General features: G+C 52.3%; 6 protein-coding genes across 6 annotated transcripts; 2 read left to right on the plus strand and 4 right to left on the minus strand.

Moving 5' to 3' along the window:
* Positions 1-961: 961 nt before the first annotated feature.
* BU26DRAFT_506563 (amidase signature enzyme) lies at positions 962-2,733 on the minus strand (the record flags this gene model as incomplete). Its single annotated transcript, XM_033826925.1, has 5 exons — positions 962-1,149; positions 1,200-1,394; positions 1,464-1,583; positions 1,632-1,764; positions 1,813-2,733. The coding sequence occupies 5 exons, from the start codon at positions 2,731-2,733 to the stop codon at positions 962-964; spliced, it is 1,557 nt and encodes a 518-aa protein (XP_033682303.1).
* Positions 2,734-3,018: 285 nt separating this feature from the next.
* On the plus strand, positions 3,019-4,792 carry BU26DRAFT_606275 (uncharacterized protein). The gene is made up of 3 exons (XM_033835650.1): positions 3,019-3,096; positions 3,152-3,897; positions 3,947-4,792. The coding sequence occupies exons 1-3, from the start codon at positions 3,079-3,081 to the stop codon at positions 4,485-4,487; spliced, it is 1,305 nt and encodes a 434-aa protein (XP_033682304.1). The 5' UTR covers positions 3,019-3,078; the 3' UTR covers positions 4,488-4,792.
* On the minus strand, positions 4,393-7,786 carry BU26DRAFT_606276 (uncharacterized protein; the record flags this gene model as incomplete). The annotated part of the gene is made up of 8 exons (XM_033835651.1): positions 4,393-4,794; positions 4,845-5,504; positions 5,560-5,889; positions 5,938-6,532; positions 6,580-7,101; positions 7,149-7,350; positions 7,398-7,695; positions 7,743-7,786. 8 exons carry the CDS (start codon positions 7,784-7,786, stop codon positions 4,512-4,514), a joined length of 2,934 nt encoding a protein of 977 aa, XP_033682305.1. The 3' UTR covers positions 4,393-4,511.
* Positions 7,787-8,081: 295 nt separating this feature from the next.
* Positions 8,082-9,428, plus strand: BU26DRAFT_606277 (uncharacterized protein). The gene is made up of 5 exons (XM_033835652.1): positions 8,082-8,576; positions 8,624-8,714; positions 8,761-8,860; positions 8,909-9,144; positions 9,197-9,428. The coding sequence occupies exons 1-5, from the start codon at positions 8,238-8,240 to the stop codon at positions 9,301-9,303; spliced, it is 873 nt and encodes a 290-aa protein (XP_033682306.1). The 5' UTR covers positions 8,082-8,237; the 3' UTR covers positions 9,304-9,428.
* Positions 9,429-10,718: 1,290 nt separating this feature from the next.
* BU26DRAFT_606278 (N2227-domain-containing protein) lies at positions 10,719-12,581 on the minus strand. The gene is made up of 4 exons (XM_033835653.1): positions 12,264-12,581; positions 11,971-12,215; positions 11,540-11,918; positions 10,719-11,482 (listed from the first exon to the last, which is right to left on the minus strand). The coding sequence occupies exons 1-4, from the start codon at positions 12,397-12,399 to the stop codon at positions 10,911-10,913; spliced, it is 1,332 nt and encodes a 443-aa protein (XP_033682307.1). The 5' UTR covers positions 12,400-12,581; the 3' UTR covers positions 10,719-10,910.
* A 432-nt stretch (positions 12,582-13,013) lies between these two features.
* On the minus strand, positions 13,014-15,524 carry BU26DRAFT_606279 (HET-domain-containing protein; the record flags this gene model as incomplete). Its single annotated transcript, XM_033835654.1, has 1 exon — positions 13,014-15,524. The coding sequence occupies exon 1, from the start codon at positions 15,462-15,464 to the stop codon at positions 13,014-13,016; it is 2,451 nt and encodes an 816-aa protein (XP_033682308.1). The 5' UTR covers positions 15,465-15,524.
* Positions 15,525-15,600: the final 76 nt, after the last annotated feature.

Genomic DNA, 15,600 nt, shown 5'->3' on the forward strand with positions numbered 1-15,600 from the left:
AAGGCGCGAAAAACGCATCCCCATTCATTCCCTAGAATACTGCGCAGCGCGCATCCACTTCCATTACGACATACTCCTGAACCGGCATCTCCGTCCCTTCTGCGAACGTCCAGTACTGCCAACAATCCCCGTCTCCGCACTTAGCGGGGAGGCCACCGGGCACGCCTCACGTCTCGCACGCCTCACGACCGAAACACCCACAACGTTCAACATCATAACGGCACGCACGCCCGAAAATGATCGCCATTAGGAACATCAGTAGAGCTGGCAGCGCTGTTCACGATGCAGCCGAGCATTTCACCGCTGTCCTGTCCAATGTGAAGATCATGGCATCATCTGTCTGTGCGACAGCCAACTATTACGCCCGACTCGCCACCTCTGCTTTCGCAGCAGGTATTACCGGGCATTTTGTGCAGGCATACCAAGGGAAACAGGCGCTCGACAAGATCGCACAACACCTCAGTGGCATCGAAGATGAGCTAGCAAAGCAGACCAGCTTGCAAGTACAAGGCAGCACCGGAGAGCAGGGGTTCGCGAAGCATGTGTACTGGTACATTCGCATGTGCATCGACGAGACCGAGGCAGATGCAGTACAGCATTGCTTTTTCGTCTATCACCCAGACAACGATTGGTATCCCGCTTTCCACGATCTGGTACAAAAGGAGCGTTTGCCTCCAAACTTCTGTGGGAAATCGCATCATCTGGGCGACTTGTGTGTGTGGATGGAGGCTGTTCGAGCGGAACTTCTGGCAAGCACCGCCCATGAAAAGGACACCATCTTCCACCTTCTCGTGCCGGCTTATCAGCACATGGTCATTCTGGAGCCGCTTATTGTCCCTGGAAGTCTGCAGCCCTTGTGCATTGAAGGGGAAGTCCACGATGGAACGCCATACTGCAGGTTCAACTTTCCGGGAGCTAATGCGGGATTGCTTCGCGACATAAAGAACCTGGCGTCGCGGCTTCACAGATACCTCCGAGCCGACGCGGACGCCTCAAGGTCAGGCAGACGTCGTGGCGGAGAAATGGACTCCCAGAATGCCATGAATTTGACTAGTGCGTCCTCATGATCCTTCGGTGCGACAGCCTGCAGTCCGTACGGTCTGCCGCTGCTCTCGATATAGCCTAAGGGTACGGACGCCATTGGATATCCTTGTCGAGGTTGTTAGTCATGGTGGAGATCGTCGGAAAAGGTTACTCACGGGCTGCTACTGAGACTCCAGCAAAGAAACTATCTGAGCAGCAGACGACTACATGCACACCATGCTCGCGGACTGCTTTGTCAACACCTTCAGTGGCGGCCCACTTCTTGCATTGCTCCAGTGATGCCCGCATTTCTTCATCCGGCTGTGCCAGTTCAACCAAGCGGCGAAGATTGTCTTGGTTCGGGCAAAAGTCTATCACATGTTACCGCCCAGTTGGATCCCTCGCCTTCCTATACCCATGTACGATGCGGGAGGACTTACCTTTGTCGAATTCAATGTCGCTATGCTCATCGTTGAACCTTACTATGTCGTCTAGGGATCGCACGTCCGAATATATGAGGTCATTTAGATAACGATCGATACCGTTCTTTGCCTGATGATCTGAACAAGTAAACATCCGTCCGCGTTAACATATCGCTCTACCCTTACCGATAATATCATCCATCAACTCGTCAACATTGATGTCACCCACTATGTACTTCTCCGGCGGAGTGATGTATACATCTACGACTTTTGCCCCATGCTTGCGAAGCCTTTCTTTGGCTTCAGTATACTCCTCTGCCTGCATGAGATCAGCTAATATATCCCTCTAGGCTTCGTGAAACTTTACCGTCTGCTCAAAATACTTTGGATCTTGCACCTGGCAGTCCTTTGGTAGTCGCCACAGTTCGATATCGACGAAGCCGACAGAAATTTCTTCTGGTTTGACATGAGCGGTAGCGTCGGCGAGAAGGCCACTCTTGCCTTCAGGGCGAAACGAATCGCAGGTCAAGGCGACGTCTTTCGGTGTCTTTCCCATGGCGCCCACGGTGTCGAAGCAGGCGGTCACGTGGAGGACGCCTTTGAGTGACACTGAGCCCGGCGTCAGCTTGAGGGCATAAAGTGCAGCGGCAGCGGCAGGAGAGACGATGGATCCCGTAGTCTCGGTACCCAAAGCGATTGGAGCAAATCCACAGGCTACTCCAACTGCGGAGCCCGTCGAGGATCCTGAAGGGGTAGTTTCTCCCCTCCGCTTCTCGCCCAATTTGAAACCGCTGGGAATATACGCTGGTTGGCACATTCCTCCTACAGCAGACCATCCAGCACGCCCTTTTTGCCCTATGAGCTCGGTCATATTCGTCTTCCCGAGGATAATGAGTCCAGACTCAAGCAAGGCTGAAGCCACATCCGAATTTCCGGAAGGACTTGAGGTCAGCAGAGCATGGGACCCAGCAGAGGTAGGCATTCCGAGTTCAACAGAGGTAGCAATCGAATCCTTGAGGAGAACAGGAATGCCATGGAGCGGACCTCGTATGCTTCCCCTGGAGCGCTCAGAGTCCAACTCCGCAGCCCGGGCCAAGAGTTGGAAAAGCTGCGGAGTATACAGAACAGCCCGACATTTGGCTCCATCCTTGTCATGCCTAAAAATATGGTCCAGGTAGGTTTTAACAATCTCTAGGCTGGTTATAGTTCCTTCCTCAAGAAGTTGGCGGAGGTCCTGGGTAGTAGCCGTGAGGACGTTGAATCGAGGCCTGGGATCTGAGGCAGCCATTTCGACTAATGGGGCAAGGGGGCTGGAGCGGGATGAAGAAAAGCCCATCGAGGAGGCAACCCTCGCCCTTTCATGCTCGCGCTCAGCCTGCTGTCACCAGTGCGACTCGGGGGGAAGAATGAATGGGACCACGTCTATCCCGTGTTCACCGGCCAATATAAGCGCCGGGGTCGGGATGCACGGACATGGGTCCGATCCCGCCATCACCGCACTAGCGTCGGCGCTAAATCTGCTGCGCTATCCCGTCCCGCCTCACGTCCAAGGTTGCCCATCTGTGCTTCCTAAGTGCTTGAAACCTAGCTTATTTTCCTGCAACCATGCTACTTCCCTTGGACACCCAAGGACATGATGTCCCGCAGCACGGTGGGTCGCAGCGCTCCGCTCCCTAAACAAAAATCCATGAGCTAACAGGCACTAGATTGTATCGCGCCAGGTCTGGGATGAGCTGTTTGAAAGCATAGTTGGCAGGCCTCATCAATCCGAGGACGACGCGCAAGATCTGAACGCCTACCTCGAGTATCTCCAAGCCCGGTACACTCCGCCTTTGAGCGATGCGTTCACTCCCATCTTCCACCCTTCGACGTCGAGGTATACATCATCAACTGCCAAGATTGTGGCTTCAGTCGTCGCCGTTGCGGGTACATTGAGGAAGAAGCCTAGCTCGAGCATCTGCAACGTTGTTGCAGAGCTCATTGAGGCGTCTATTCTGCGCGAGGAATGCAGAGATCAATACAGGCCCGTCGCAGAGTACTTGGTCTTCTGTATCCAAGGCTGGATTACAATGCTTTACGATCCGATGCCTCCGGACCACATGCCGCCGGCTACTTTCAACATTAACACGACTGGCTTCGAAACCCATCATCAACCAATCTCCCAAGCAAGACGTCCCTTCGGCGAGGTTTTAGCCGGGTTCCGAGTGTGGTCCAACCTTCAAGTCCGTTCCCAGGATGGCGGACTCCCTGGTAGCCGCTTAAGTAGCGGTTCTGGCTTCTTGCAACCATCCTTTCTCCACGCAGGCGTTCTAACGTCAATCGGAGGCTTACAAATATGCTGGGTTAATGCGATAGGCTTGCACTTAACTTTTGAGCCCACTGGAAGGCTTTTCTTGTTTCGCATGCCCTCTTTCTGTCGAATGCAATCCGCTGAGGGATCCATACTAGACATGTACGTCTATCTGCGCCCACGCGTAAGCACATCCACTGACAGCGTCTAGCATTGCCAACGCCGTTGCCGACGAAGACGAAGACGGCAGCGATGACGGTGAAGAAGATCGTCATGCAAATGCGCTCCAGTGCCGCCGTTTAGCCACCGAGGTCGTCCAGAGTTATAGCGTCATCTTTGCCGCTCATAGCAAGGCTCGTGAGCTATATACTCATAAGGAACGAACAAGAGCATCTGTCAACTCGAAGAAAGAACCTGATCCGCTACTTGATACCGTCTGTGGAAACTCGATTCGCAAATGGACGACGATGTGGGAGCCGCCGCCAGGAGCCATCAACGCATCAACAGTCTTTCCTGTTCTCTGGCGCCGCCTTCTAGCCCTTCAACAATACATTGAGTCCCGACCCGCCCGTGGGGGTCTTCGAGGCATCTACAGTGACCAGCGAAACTCGTATAACTGGTACACTTTCTGGGCAATTCTTATCATTGGTACTATTGGACTGGTTTTGTCGTTTATCCAGACAGCCATGTCGGTATTACAGGCTTCCTACGCTATAAAGGCGTATAACAAAGATACAAACATGTGTGCTTAGCCGCTGCGATGCCATCAATATTCCTTATCTAGCTTGCCATGGAATAAAAAATTCGAACACCTTTCCTGGCTCGTGGAAAGTCGCATTACCTTCGTTTGCAGAGGTGGGTGGTGGAAGCGATGCAGATGCCTCCAGGTTATGTGCGACCGCCTGTACCTTGAGCTCAAGCTCTCCTATCGACTCGAATCCGCTTGGCCGTTGCCTGGGGTATCTTTTCATGTACTCCAATTTGGAGAGCAGAACACGGCCAATATCGCCCTGTGCATTTGAGCCCTGTGCAACCTTCACTGCGCTTGTTATCTCGCGGCTGTAATTGTTAGTGTATCGCAAGAGGTCTTCTGGGTAAATTAAACCAACATTGCAATCTCAGGATGATTATGCTCCATGGCAATGGACGCCAGTTTGATGTGACAGCCGCACGTCAGTGGACGATTCTTGTCCTTGATAAGGTCGTCATATCCGTTTAGGCATTCCAGGTAATTCGTTCGCGCCTCGTTCAGCTTCCCTTCAGCCAAGTTCAGGTTTCCGAAACAGTATTCAATAGCGCGCCGAAATATCGGGTTGTCCGCTCCCTTCTTGAGAATGTCTCGACTCTTAACCAGATTCTTCCGGGCTCCCTCGTATTCCCCTTGCATTGTGAGACATCTTCCATAGTTTGCGGCATATTGACATGCCGCTAGACGTTTTTCATTGAACGAGTGTTCCGTAGTTGCAGCTTCCGCGTCCTTGTAAAGTTGGTAAGCCTCGGCATAGAAGCCTCTGGCGGCTGTGAGCGAGGCTAGATTCTGCCTCGTGTCACCCGTCTCTTGATGTGCATTCCCATATATCCTTATACGAACCTCTAGGGCTTTCGTCAGCGCCTCTTTGGCGAATTCATACTCATACCGGCGGATGCTCATCACACCCCTCGTGTTCAAGAGATGCGCGACAAGAGCCTCATGGCTATCTCCAGCTGCGCGTATACCTGTATCTACGAGTTTGAGGCCGTTATTGTAATCCTGGATCTCATGTAGATACCTGGAAACGTAAACGTCTGCTCCCGCCTTGTTGGCAATAATTCAAAAACCCTTACCAGGAGGCATGCGACAGCAATTGAATGAAGTGTTCTGAGGCCTGTATTGGATAGCCTTGAGCCTGTGCCGTGTCCCAGTGTCTGGCTAGGCTCTGGGCGTGTGTCAGGTACTGTGAGCATGCGCCCCAATGTTCGAAGAGTGGGTCTCCAAGATGCTGCTTCGGGAACGCCGCATTCACCAATACCGATGCAGCCTCAAAAATGGTTACTCGAGCCTCGTGTTGAACGTGCTTGAGGAAGGCTGCTTGACTCAAACGGTGAATGCGAATGGAGCTCTTCGACAGGCTAATCATTCCGGTGGATCTGAGGGACCTCAAGTGTTGTCGCAGCCTGACTGGTCAGATTTGGACCAACTTCCAGTGTTAGCGTAGCGCTTACCTTCTACCATTTGCACAGAGTCCGGCATCATCACCGGGCACCTGAAGGTCTCTGGGAGGCTGGAAGAGTTTTTCTGGTATGCCATCCGGCGAAAGGACGCATATGATCCCCAGAAGAAAACTATCTTCAGGAGTTTCGGAGCTCGAGATGCGCTGACAAGTCAATGACCAAACGGTATCGATCGAGTGTGGATAGTAAGGGCTATGTCCACCAGCTCGGTCTTGATGAACTTCATCCGCGTGTTCGTTGTAGTCCTCAAGGAAGTCTCTCACTGAGGAGCCATCCGCACAGATCAAACTTGAGATCTGGTGAAGCGCCAAAGGGAGACCGTCCAACTGAGCTAGAAGTTGATCAAGGGCCTCCTGTTCTTCCTTGGAATCGGATTCCCAGTCTCTCAATAATGAGTCGACGAAGTCTCGACTCTCTTGGCGGCTCAGTTTCGTTAACTCTATGCCGTCACTTGCAGGGCTGTTTGCCAAAGCAAAATCCCGACTAGTGACAATGATGGAGCCGACTGTTCCTGGAAGGGGCCAAAAGCCAGGGTGTATATCAGTCCATTTCTCGGCATTATCGTATATCAATAGCCAAGCCTCGTCTTGTGGAATCAGCAACGTTGCAATCAGACAGCGTGGCTTGTCATACCTATTTTCTTCAGCCAGTCTTGTACCGTGCGAATGACCAGCTCGGGACTGCTCGCCACTGATATTCCAGGAAGCTGAAGTGCCAACGCAATGTCGATGAAGCTCTTCCGCATAGAGGCGTCGTTCTCGCTTGCAATCCACAAAACAGCCTTATAAGCATTGTTGTCGTCGGAATGGCCGTATCGGTATGCATACGCAGCAGCAATCTGGGTTTTCCCGACCCCTCCCATGCCATATATTGTGAAACATCGCAGACGAGAGCCTCTCGTTTTGGGATCAAGGTGCTCATGCATCCGTTTCAACTCAGCCTCGCGGCCGAAAAACTGCGGGTTCTCCGGTATAGGAAGCAGAAACACGGGGAATGTGACGCAGCCATCGTCGAGGGCGTGCTGTAGCTGGTCGATCTTGAAAGACTGGTAGTACTCTGCCAGTTCCCGCATTGCATCGTAACTCGCTTCGATGTCGACCAAGGTTTGAGTCAATGCGCCGGTGATATCTTTTAGTGTCGAATGCGGCAATTTTCCTTTTCTCTCAGCTTTGACACGGTTGATGGCGATTCGTCCACTTTACCATTCGGGTCCTTTCGGAGCTCCTTCCCCAGTCTTACCCAGAATTCTAGCAGTCTGACGTAAATCTCAACCAGCGCCTCTTTGACCTCTTCCTCCTTTGCGAGTTGTCCTCCAGCGAACCGGTTGACTTTCAGCAAAACCTTACGAAGTGAATTCAGTATTTCCGAGACTTTCCGTGCTCTCTGCTCTGTCATGTACACCAACTGGTCCCCGTTAACGATATGTTGGCAAGTCCGGGATTTCCACTCACTCGGAGAACTACTGAGAAAACACCCCAGGCGAAGGATGTTTCAACAGAATGTGGCAGCATAGAAATGACGAAGCAAGTAGTGAAAGCCTGTAAAGACTTCAAAAAGGGAGAAAGCTGAAACCCGAGGTGAGCCATCCAGTTATCGTTCTGCTGTTGGCGCTGAACATGTTCCAAATCCCGCAGAATGGCATCAGGAGTTCGGAAACTTTCCGCAATCTTGCGATCCTCGTCTTCCAGTTTTGCTTTGCATCTCTCAAGGGCTTCGTGCCATCTCCGCATCAATGCCTGATCAATACCACTGGTGATTATGTCAGCAATGAGAATAGAAACCTCGTCGAAATATACCTATCGTGCTCTAAGTCCGTCCAGTCCAGCTGTGAGTTAGCCATAGCTGTGGCTCAGTAAGTAATACTAAGGCAAAGGGCGAGGAGCTCGGAAACTAACACCATGAAATACAAGCAAAATGCAGGTTCGGAACCGAAGGTTTGCTCTTCGAAACCGATGTCCCCGCGCCGGTCCCGAAGTCGCGATAAGAATGATACGTTTTACGAACAATGTGACATGGACATTTGACTTGCCCAATAAAAAAAATGCCGCAAGTGCGGGGTAGCATGTGGCACCGTTACATGAAGCCACAGCCTGACGCGCTCACGACAACCTTCATGCATGCCAGCGGCCATATCCGTCCACACTCGGCTTAATTTCAAATCCAAAGGTTAACCAATCATTGAGAAAGAGCCTGGATAGCTGCTTCGTCTATTCCATGCCAGACCTCGAGTATATCTTCAAGCTCCATAATACCAAGACGTCGACGCTGACTCTCAGTCAAACACACCGAATATGCCCGACATTGAAGCCTCACTTAGCTTCCTAGCCGACATACCTCTTTATGGCCATGAAAAGCCATTTCGAGTGGTACTATCGGCGGACGAGCCGGACGTTGAAGAATCTCTGAAAAGCAATGTTGAGATGGAAATCCACGACAAAATCGAGCTTAGAAACATCAGGGGCATGGACATGCTGCCTTCCCTGGATATTCAAGGGTTCGAATTCATCCGCCACAAGACGAAGTACAAGCGACTCGACGAAGTCTGGCAGTGCAAAGGGTATACGAAGGAAATCACTGCGGTTTTGGAGAATCATTTGGGAGCCGAACGTGTTATCACTTGGGATCTCAGGGTACCGAGCAGCGCCTTCCATGGGCAGCGACTGCTAAGCTTCTTCAGAAACGCCATGCCATTACATACAAGAAGGGAGAAGAGTATGACGCAAATGACCCCCGCCAGCCAGATGGTCCGGCCGTAATGGCGCACTGCGGTGGGTATATCGGCGTCCAAACGCGTATGGGCTCACTGAACTACAGACTACTCTTTTGATGGAGGCTTGAGAATGATTGAAGCCTACATGCCGGCCGCCGACAAGCTCAAGTACTTAAACGATAAGTACAGAGTCAGACTGATCAAGTGCGTTGGGCTATCACCCATTCATACGCTCGGAACTAACCAATATAGCACGTGGCGGCCAATGGTACCAATCATCCAGGACCATCCACTGGCTGTATGCGATGTTCGATCAGTGGATCCGGAGAAACTTTTGCCTTGCGACAGAGTCCTAGGCGGTCGACTGGGTGAGAATTACCTTCTCCAATATCATAAAGGCCAAAAGTGGCACTGGTTGGACGGCCAGACCCCTGATGAACCCCTCCTATTCCTGTCGTGGGATTCTGAAGCTGGCGAAGGAACACGATGTAAGTCCTGCCAGTCTATGTTCTACAAAATCGATGGCCTAAACGCTCCCAGCCTGCGCTCACGTATCTTTTCGGAACCAGGCAGCGGATGCGAACGCACCTCCTCGCATGAGTGTAGAGACTAGATCGATCGTGATTACTCCCAAAGAGCTGGACTAGGCAGCCCGTCACGGCGCAAGAGGGGATCTGAGAGGGATATCTCGAAGGCTACTTTGTTTTTCCCCATTTCATCGCTTACTGTGGGCATATGTGTCCACTCCGCTCTCTAGGTACTTTCAAATGCGGGGTGTTTAATGCGATTCGTTTCCATTCATGCTTTAAGCTTTCTTCTTTCCCATGTGCATATGCCATCAATGTTTCTATCCACGCTGCGGAGCTGCCCTTTGCCGTTCGGAACCCTTTCATGCTGGTTCGGTTACCCGAGCGAGCCGTGTATGCACTTGGCGCATGTTCGTGGATCCGAATGTGTTTATATGATCCATCTGGTAAGTCTCTGAGTTCGGGGGTACCCAGGCCCGCGCCGTCAGGTAGAGATAGGCTCAATGCCATGGTCGGTCATTGGCTTTGCCTGATAGTCACGCTGACATGACTGTGTAACTGGACCCCCACTTCCATGCAGCTTGGGACGGGCACAACCGAAGATAAGCGCTCATCACGCATACTGCAGCCTTTGTGACCTTTGCGGCGTTTCAACGCAGACGACACCACTGTTTCGTCATCCTATAGAATTGCAAAACAACATCTACCGCTCCGCGCTAAAAGCAATGGTCAGTGGCACATGAGTTCCTTTCGCTACTACGGCGGGATTAGCCCGCAGGTTACTTATTAATGTCTCCTTGGGCCACATCTTCCATGTCCCAACTCGATCAATTTTCATTTTCCGGAGAACCTTTCACAGTGTTAGACCCCTTGGCGAATCAAACGCGGAACAAGTTTGAATGCAGGACTAACCTTGCAAAGAACCTACCACGATGCCTCCAGCAGTCGCGTCACCATTCACGACATGGGCCGAGTCCCTGTCGAAGGCAGGCCATCCTAGCGAAACGAAGACTCAATCCGCGAAAGTCCAGCCTTGGAAGAAGTTCTGTGAGGGAGAAAGGATCGCCACCCCGACCAAGGGCGTTTGTATCATCACGCGTGGGTACGATGATGATATCTCCGAGAATAGGCTTGGAGGACATTAAATGGTGAGTGTAGATCAGACGCCCCTGGGAGTTCCGCTCACCACTTACTGACAAGCGTCAGAAGAGCAATGACTTTCCGTGGAATGAAACCAACACCTTGAGTCGAAAAGAAGGGTATTGCTATTCAGTCGGTCTTTATATGGTTATGACTTGGATCTAGTTTACTCTATGAAATATGTCATTCACTCCGCAGTCGAACTAGTTCCGTTTTTGTTCCCATGATAGTTAAATGTTTACGTGACTCAGTGCGTGCGCGCATCGGTGGCTACGGATATCTCTCTTGCGATGTATACTCGACGAAAGAATCGCTCTAGGTAAGCTGCTATTACAAGTGGACCATTATTTAAGTTCCTTTGCTTTCATATAATTTCAGGGGAAGTGGCAAGTACTGAGACATGAGTTGATTGATTGAGAATACGAGAAATGTGGCTATATATATGACCCAAGTCAGGTGGTGCAGTAACCATATCCGGCAACATATAACTAGTAGTAGATAATATATCTAGGTTGTACTGAAGATTGTAGAGGAAATAGCTATATACAACCCAAGGTTAAGTATACTAGTGACTATAGCCAGCAACATTATATCTTGCGCGCCATCCATGCTTGAGCCTCATACGCGTTTTTCGTCAGCGCTTTCCCATTGAACCCGTACTCTGCCTCCTTCCCTCGAACCTTCTTCTCCGAGAACGTCAAATCTCCACACGAATCGTCGATGTCTTCGAATTGAAAGCCCATGTCTTCTACGACCATAACGATCTCGTCTAGACTCAACTGCACGAAAGGTCCAGAGCCGTAGAGAAGGGGCCCGAAATTGATCCAATGTCCACCCGGCTTGAGCAGACGCTGGATGGTGTCGAAATAGAACATCAAGTTCCGGGCCGTGTCGATGAAGAAATGGGTGATAATAATGTCGAACTCCACGTCTTTGCCCGAAAATGCTGACACGAAGTCTCCCTCAACTAGAAGTACAGAAGGGTTGGGCCGCACATTCGGCGAAGTCACCTCGCGCATCATATCGCTGGTACTGGCGTGATGCGACATGCCGTCGATGAACGGATACATGGAGATGGAGTGCGGATCTGTATGCGCTTCGAGATATCTGTATGCAACGTTCATGTACATGGACCATTCGTTGACAGTGACTTCGTATCCTGAGAATATGTGAGCACTGATTAGGTCGCACCGCGGGGATGTAATTGAGGACTGACCTAGCTCAGCCACTTCATGCCCCAAGCGTCCTAGGCCGGAGCCGGGAAGGAGGACCTTTACTGGGCGGCCGTTTCCTGCGGAATCGAGACCAAGCCCCTTCAGCATGCTCAGGACGCATGGAAAGGCGTCCTCCCGCTCCTTCATTCCCTCGTCCGCCCAGTCGCGAACGAAGTGCTTCAAGGTCTGGCTGACGCTGATCTTGTCGGCCTGGCGATTTGTCTTCTCTGCTTCTTTCGTATGATCGTCCAGCTCGCTCTGCTCTATGCCGTAGAAATCCATCGCATGAGCAACGATGCTCTTACACAAAGCCTCGTTCCGATAGATGAGCTCCTCGATGTCATTCAGCTTCTTCGCGTATCCAACCACCTTCTCTAACGTCTGCCCAAGCCACCGTAAGCGTGGCGGAAATCACTGAATCCGTGAGCCTTACCTGCTTTTGTTTTTTGGAGACATTCTTGTAGAGACTTCTCCAGCGGTTGAGCTCGGCCAAGTTGCGTTCGCGGTACTTGGAGAATCCGAAAAGGGCCTCAAGGAGTCGATATCGTGGATGTGTCGGACCCCATTTTCCGTGTTTGCGGTCCATTCGTTTCATCAAGTGAGCCTTCTCTTGCCGATGACGGGGCGACGATTGCTGCTCAGCAGGCGGCATCGCCCCCATATGGAGAAATTTTTGGGCTTTGCAGTCAGCAGGAGCAATGGGCTAACGGACGTCACGGTAGGTACCTGGATCGTCCACGTTGACGAGTGTAGGCTCGAAAGCCAGTGGGTCAGGCACATGGTTAGGGGTTATGCCAGCGCTGTGGACCAGAGTGACAACGCGCACTAAGAGGAGCAGTACTATGTGCTGTAGTGCTCGCATTGTCAGTCGTTATTCATGCGCTGCCGTACATAGGGTCGTAATGTCTCGCGCAAAGGCTGATGGTGGTGACCTTGAGGTTCGAGCACCCTGATGTCCGCCAAGGGCGCCGAGCATGCCTGCATTGATACGAGTCAAGTTCGCGGAGAGTTGTGTTCGTCAGACGTGGTTCTCGAGATGGAACATGGCGGTTGTTAAAGGGAGAGTTGCGAAGTTGGAAAGCGGATGAAATACCGCCCTTTCCTGAATTGGCCAATCACGCGTCATCCACTCGTCGGCCTGTGCGCTTTCAACGCTCCGCGCCACACCCTTCTTCCTCCCTCCCTCCCTTTCCGTCTTCCATCAAACTGTCGTCGCAAATCGCATTCGCTCTTGTCTCTCGATATCATACGAATAGGGCCGTCACGCACCTCGTCTCCTACAGCACCGCAATCGGAGAGCACGGCATCCACCGTCCCATGGAGGAGTCAATTCATCACAATGGCATCATCACAATGGCAATCCTGGCCGCACCCTGAAGCTGCGCTTTACCATCATATTCGCAGTCAATTCGTCGTCGTGGGATGTGCCGAGCACAACGCCTCTTCATCCGTAGCCACGGCCCCTCCGCTCATTCCCTACTTCAACTTGATGGTCCTCTCGAGAGAATCCGCCAATTCCCATCCGTCCCTATGTACCTGGCCAATGCCACGCCTAGTCGAGCCGCTCGGACGCCAATTGATCCACATGACGTTATAGAGGGTCGGCGGCTCCTCGGACGTTTCTCGAAGTGGGCCGAACCGCGTCTCGTCGTAGATGGTGCCGTTTGCGGGGAGTCGGACGCCATACTCGTACTTGATTGGGCTGAGGCAGGTTGACGTGCTCGAAAGGATGATGAATTGGCCGATGGAGAGTTGGTCCATCGTCTTCGCCTCCTCGGTTTCTACTAGCAAGGTTCCGACCCAGATGGCCGGCTTCCTGCCCTCGCGATATAAGAGAAGTAGCGGCTCTAACGTACGCTGTCCGGGACGCATCTCATTTACGAACCACTTGCCGCGGTCGCACCCGATGATGAAGGATGCCATACGAGTCTTGAAGCACAGCGTCCCGCTCAGGATCCGAGGGAGTCCGTGCGCATCAGACGAATATTTGTACGAGAGTGAGTGGTCTCCTTGCCAACTGGCATGCTTTTGTTGCACGGCTCTCTTGGCTCTGACTTCGACTGGAGACTCTGAACGCCATGGCGACGGTTTCCACGGTGGCGAAGTTGCCTCGAAGCCCGCCGAAGGGAGTCTTCCGTCTCGGAGCCCCCGCCAGCGGCTACGTTCGACACTTTCGTAGTCGCTTCTGCTGTTATAATTCGGATCCACGTACAGGCTGTAAGTATCGGTCGATGTGGTGATCGCCCAACCCGTGATCTCCGCATGAATATCATCTGGGTTGATATACCACGAGTAGCCTGTTTTACCGACCCAACCGGCCCAAGACCACGATGGAATATCTTCTCCGCTTGGAAGGGGCTTTCTACGCCGGAGTGGCGCACTCAGTTGCCACAAAAGAGCTGCATCCAGAAACGTCTCCGGCAGGCCACATATGAAAGCCTCATCTTCGACCGTCCTCAGGCTGCTGAAGAGACCATCTAGCGCGTCGATGACATCGGACTCGTATGTAAACTCTCTGCTTGTAAACTGATTGACCATGCTTGTGTAGCAGTGCCACACTCCACGATCTGCATTCAGCCCGAACACATCAAGCGAGCGGCCCGGAAAAGTTTGTGACGATTGCAAGGCTTCCGGGATGCTGTCTTCGCTGCAGATGCCGGTCCGACACATATAATACACCTGATCTGGCATGAAGCATAGAGCGCGCTTTGATAAAGCCAACTCCTGGAATGTCCAGCCGCGCGTGTTCCAGCAGAGTCGACTCATTGTCTCCGCAAGGCCAGGTCCTGTAGCAGCGAAGCGCAGCCCGTTGATGGATTCAATGGGTTGGTGCGGACTCCGAGTCGCAGGAAGCAAACCTGGGAGAGGTGCGTGTGCATCCATTCCCCCGGCTGCAACAATGGTCAAAACTGCGGCACTGTATATGATGTCCATCTGCTGGATCTGGACTTTCTTATCATCATTGTCATCCTGGACGATGCAAAGTGCATCAACCCAGATGTAGCGCTCTCCTAAAGCCCGCACAAGGTCCATTGCGTCTCTCACGGTGGCCGGTGGCTTGTACTTGCGAAGTGCCCCGTCCTGCTCTAGTTCGGCTCGGTTGTCCTTGGTCAGGCGCAGAAACTCGATCTTCCCCCACACGTAGCTCAGTGCAACAAACTGGCATTGGAATGGCGCCCTGATGACGCTTTGCTTCTCGATATCAATGACACGCAAGTCCTGCGCAAATGACATAGCCTTGAGCGACTCCCCGCTCTCCTTAGCTGACGAAGGTAGAGGCAGGAACTTGAACCATTCGCATCGCAGTCCGTGCTTTTGTCTGCAAGTCCTGTAACTCTCGGCAAAGAAATTCAGGTCGCACTGTAGGGGGATCTTGCGAGCAACGTCGGATATTTTTCCACTCATATCGGGCTTGACGAGCGTGAGGTCGTCATGCAGCAGCTTCAGCGTCGGTCGACTATCCAGAGCTAAAGCCCCGTCTCGATCCCCGCTATCCGGTACCAGTGGGAGAACGACAATCTCCCTGCGGCCTCGTCCATGGTGCGGACCGGGGATGAACAGGTGACAGCGGATGCGGCTCCCGTCTTTTGCATACAGCGGGAGCTTCGTCCAGTTCAGCAGCAGGGATTGTTTGACCAGTCGACACAGCGCACAGCGTTCCGTTTGGACAATATCTTCGACGTGGCCCAGGAGGAATTCGACCTCGTCGTCGCTTTCGCCTCGGATGGTACTCAAATCGAGCCTTTTGCATACAACGCAGAGATCTTCACCAGGAAGAACGTCGCGTGTGGGGAGGTCGAGAACTCCGTAGTCCAAGGGCGGGAGTTCAATTGTGTCGTTGCGCCCAAGGACCAGCACCTCTAGGTATGCGTTCACCCTCGCCTGGAGGCGTTGCAAAGTCTCCGGTGACTCTCTCCTTCTGTACATGACCGGATGATTCTTGAAGAACTGTTGTCTTCTCTCCCTGCGATGTCCACCGGCATAAGGGAATGAGAAGCAAACGCAAGCGGCTTGGCAGCTGAAAGCTGAAATCTGGGCTGAAAGCGACTCTGGAGTTTACACC

This window comes from Trematosphaeria pertusa (assembly GCF_010094035.1).
Source record: "Trematosphaeria pertusa strain CBS 122368 unplaced genomic scaffold BU26scaffold_9, whole genome shotgun sequence".
Taxonomy (NCBI): domain Eukaryota; kingdom Fungi; phylum Ascomycota; class Dothideomycetes; order Pleosporales; family Trematosphaeriaceae; genus Trematosphaeria; species Trematosphaeria pertusa.

Bases quoted from the DNA above. Each gene is read 5' to 3' on its own strand.
- BU26DRAFT_606278 (XM_033835653.1), bottom strand. From the start codon at position 12,399: ATGCGAGCACTACAGCACATAGTACTGCTCCTCTTAGTGCGCGTTGTC. The intron at 11,919-11,970 runs GTAAGGCTCACG...TGGCTTGGGCAG, and splicing joins TCTCCAAAAAACAAAAGCAG to ACGTTAGAGAAGGTGGTTGG. The intron at 11,483-11,539 runs GTCAGTCCTCAA...ACATATTCTCAG, and splicing joins GCATGAAGTGGCTGAGCTAG to GATACGAAGTCACTGTCAAC.
- BU26DRAFT_606275 (XM_033835650.1), top strand. The intron at 3,898-3,946 runs GTACGTCTATCT...GACAGCGTCTAG, and splicing joins GAGGGATCCATACTAGACAT to CATTGCCAACGCCGTTGCCG.
- BU26DRAFT_606277 (XM_033835652.1), top strand. From the start codon at position 8,238: ATGCCCGACATTGAAGCCTCACTTAGCTTCCTAGCCGACATACCTCTT. The intron at 8,577-8,623 runs GTACCGAGCAGC...AAGCTTCTTCAG, and splicing joins TTATCACTTGGGATCTCAGG to AAACGCCATGCCATTACATA. The intron at 9,145-9,196 runs GTAAGTCCTGCC...AAACGCTCCCAG, and splicing joins AGCTGGCGAAGGAACACGAT to CCTGCGCTCACGTATCTTTT.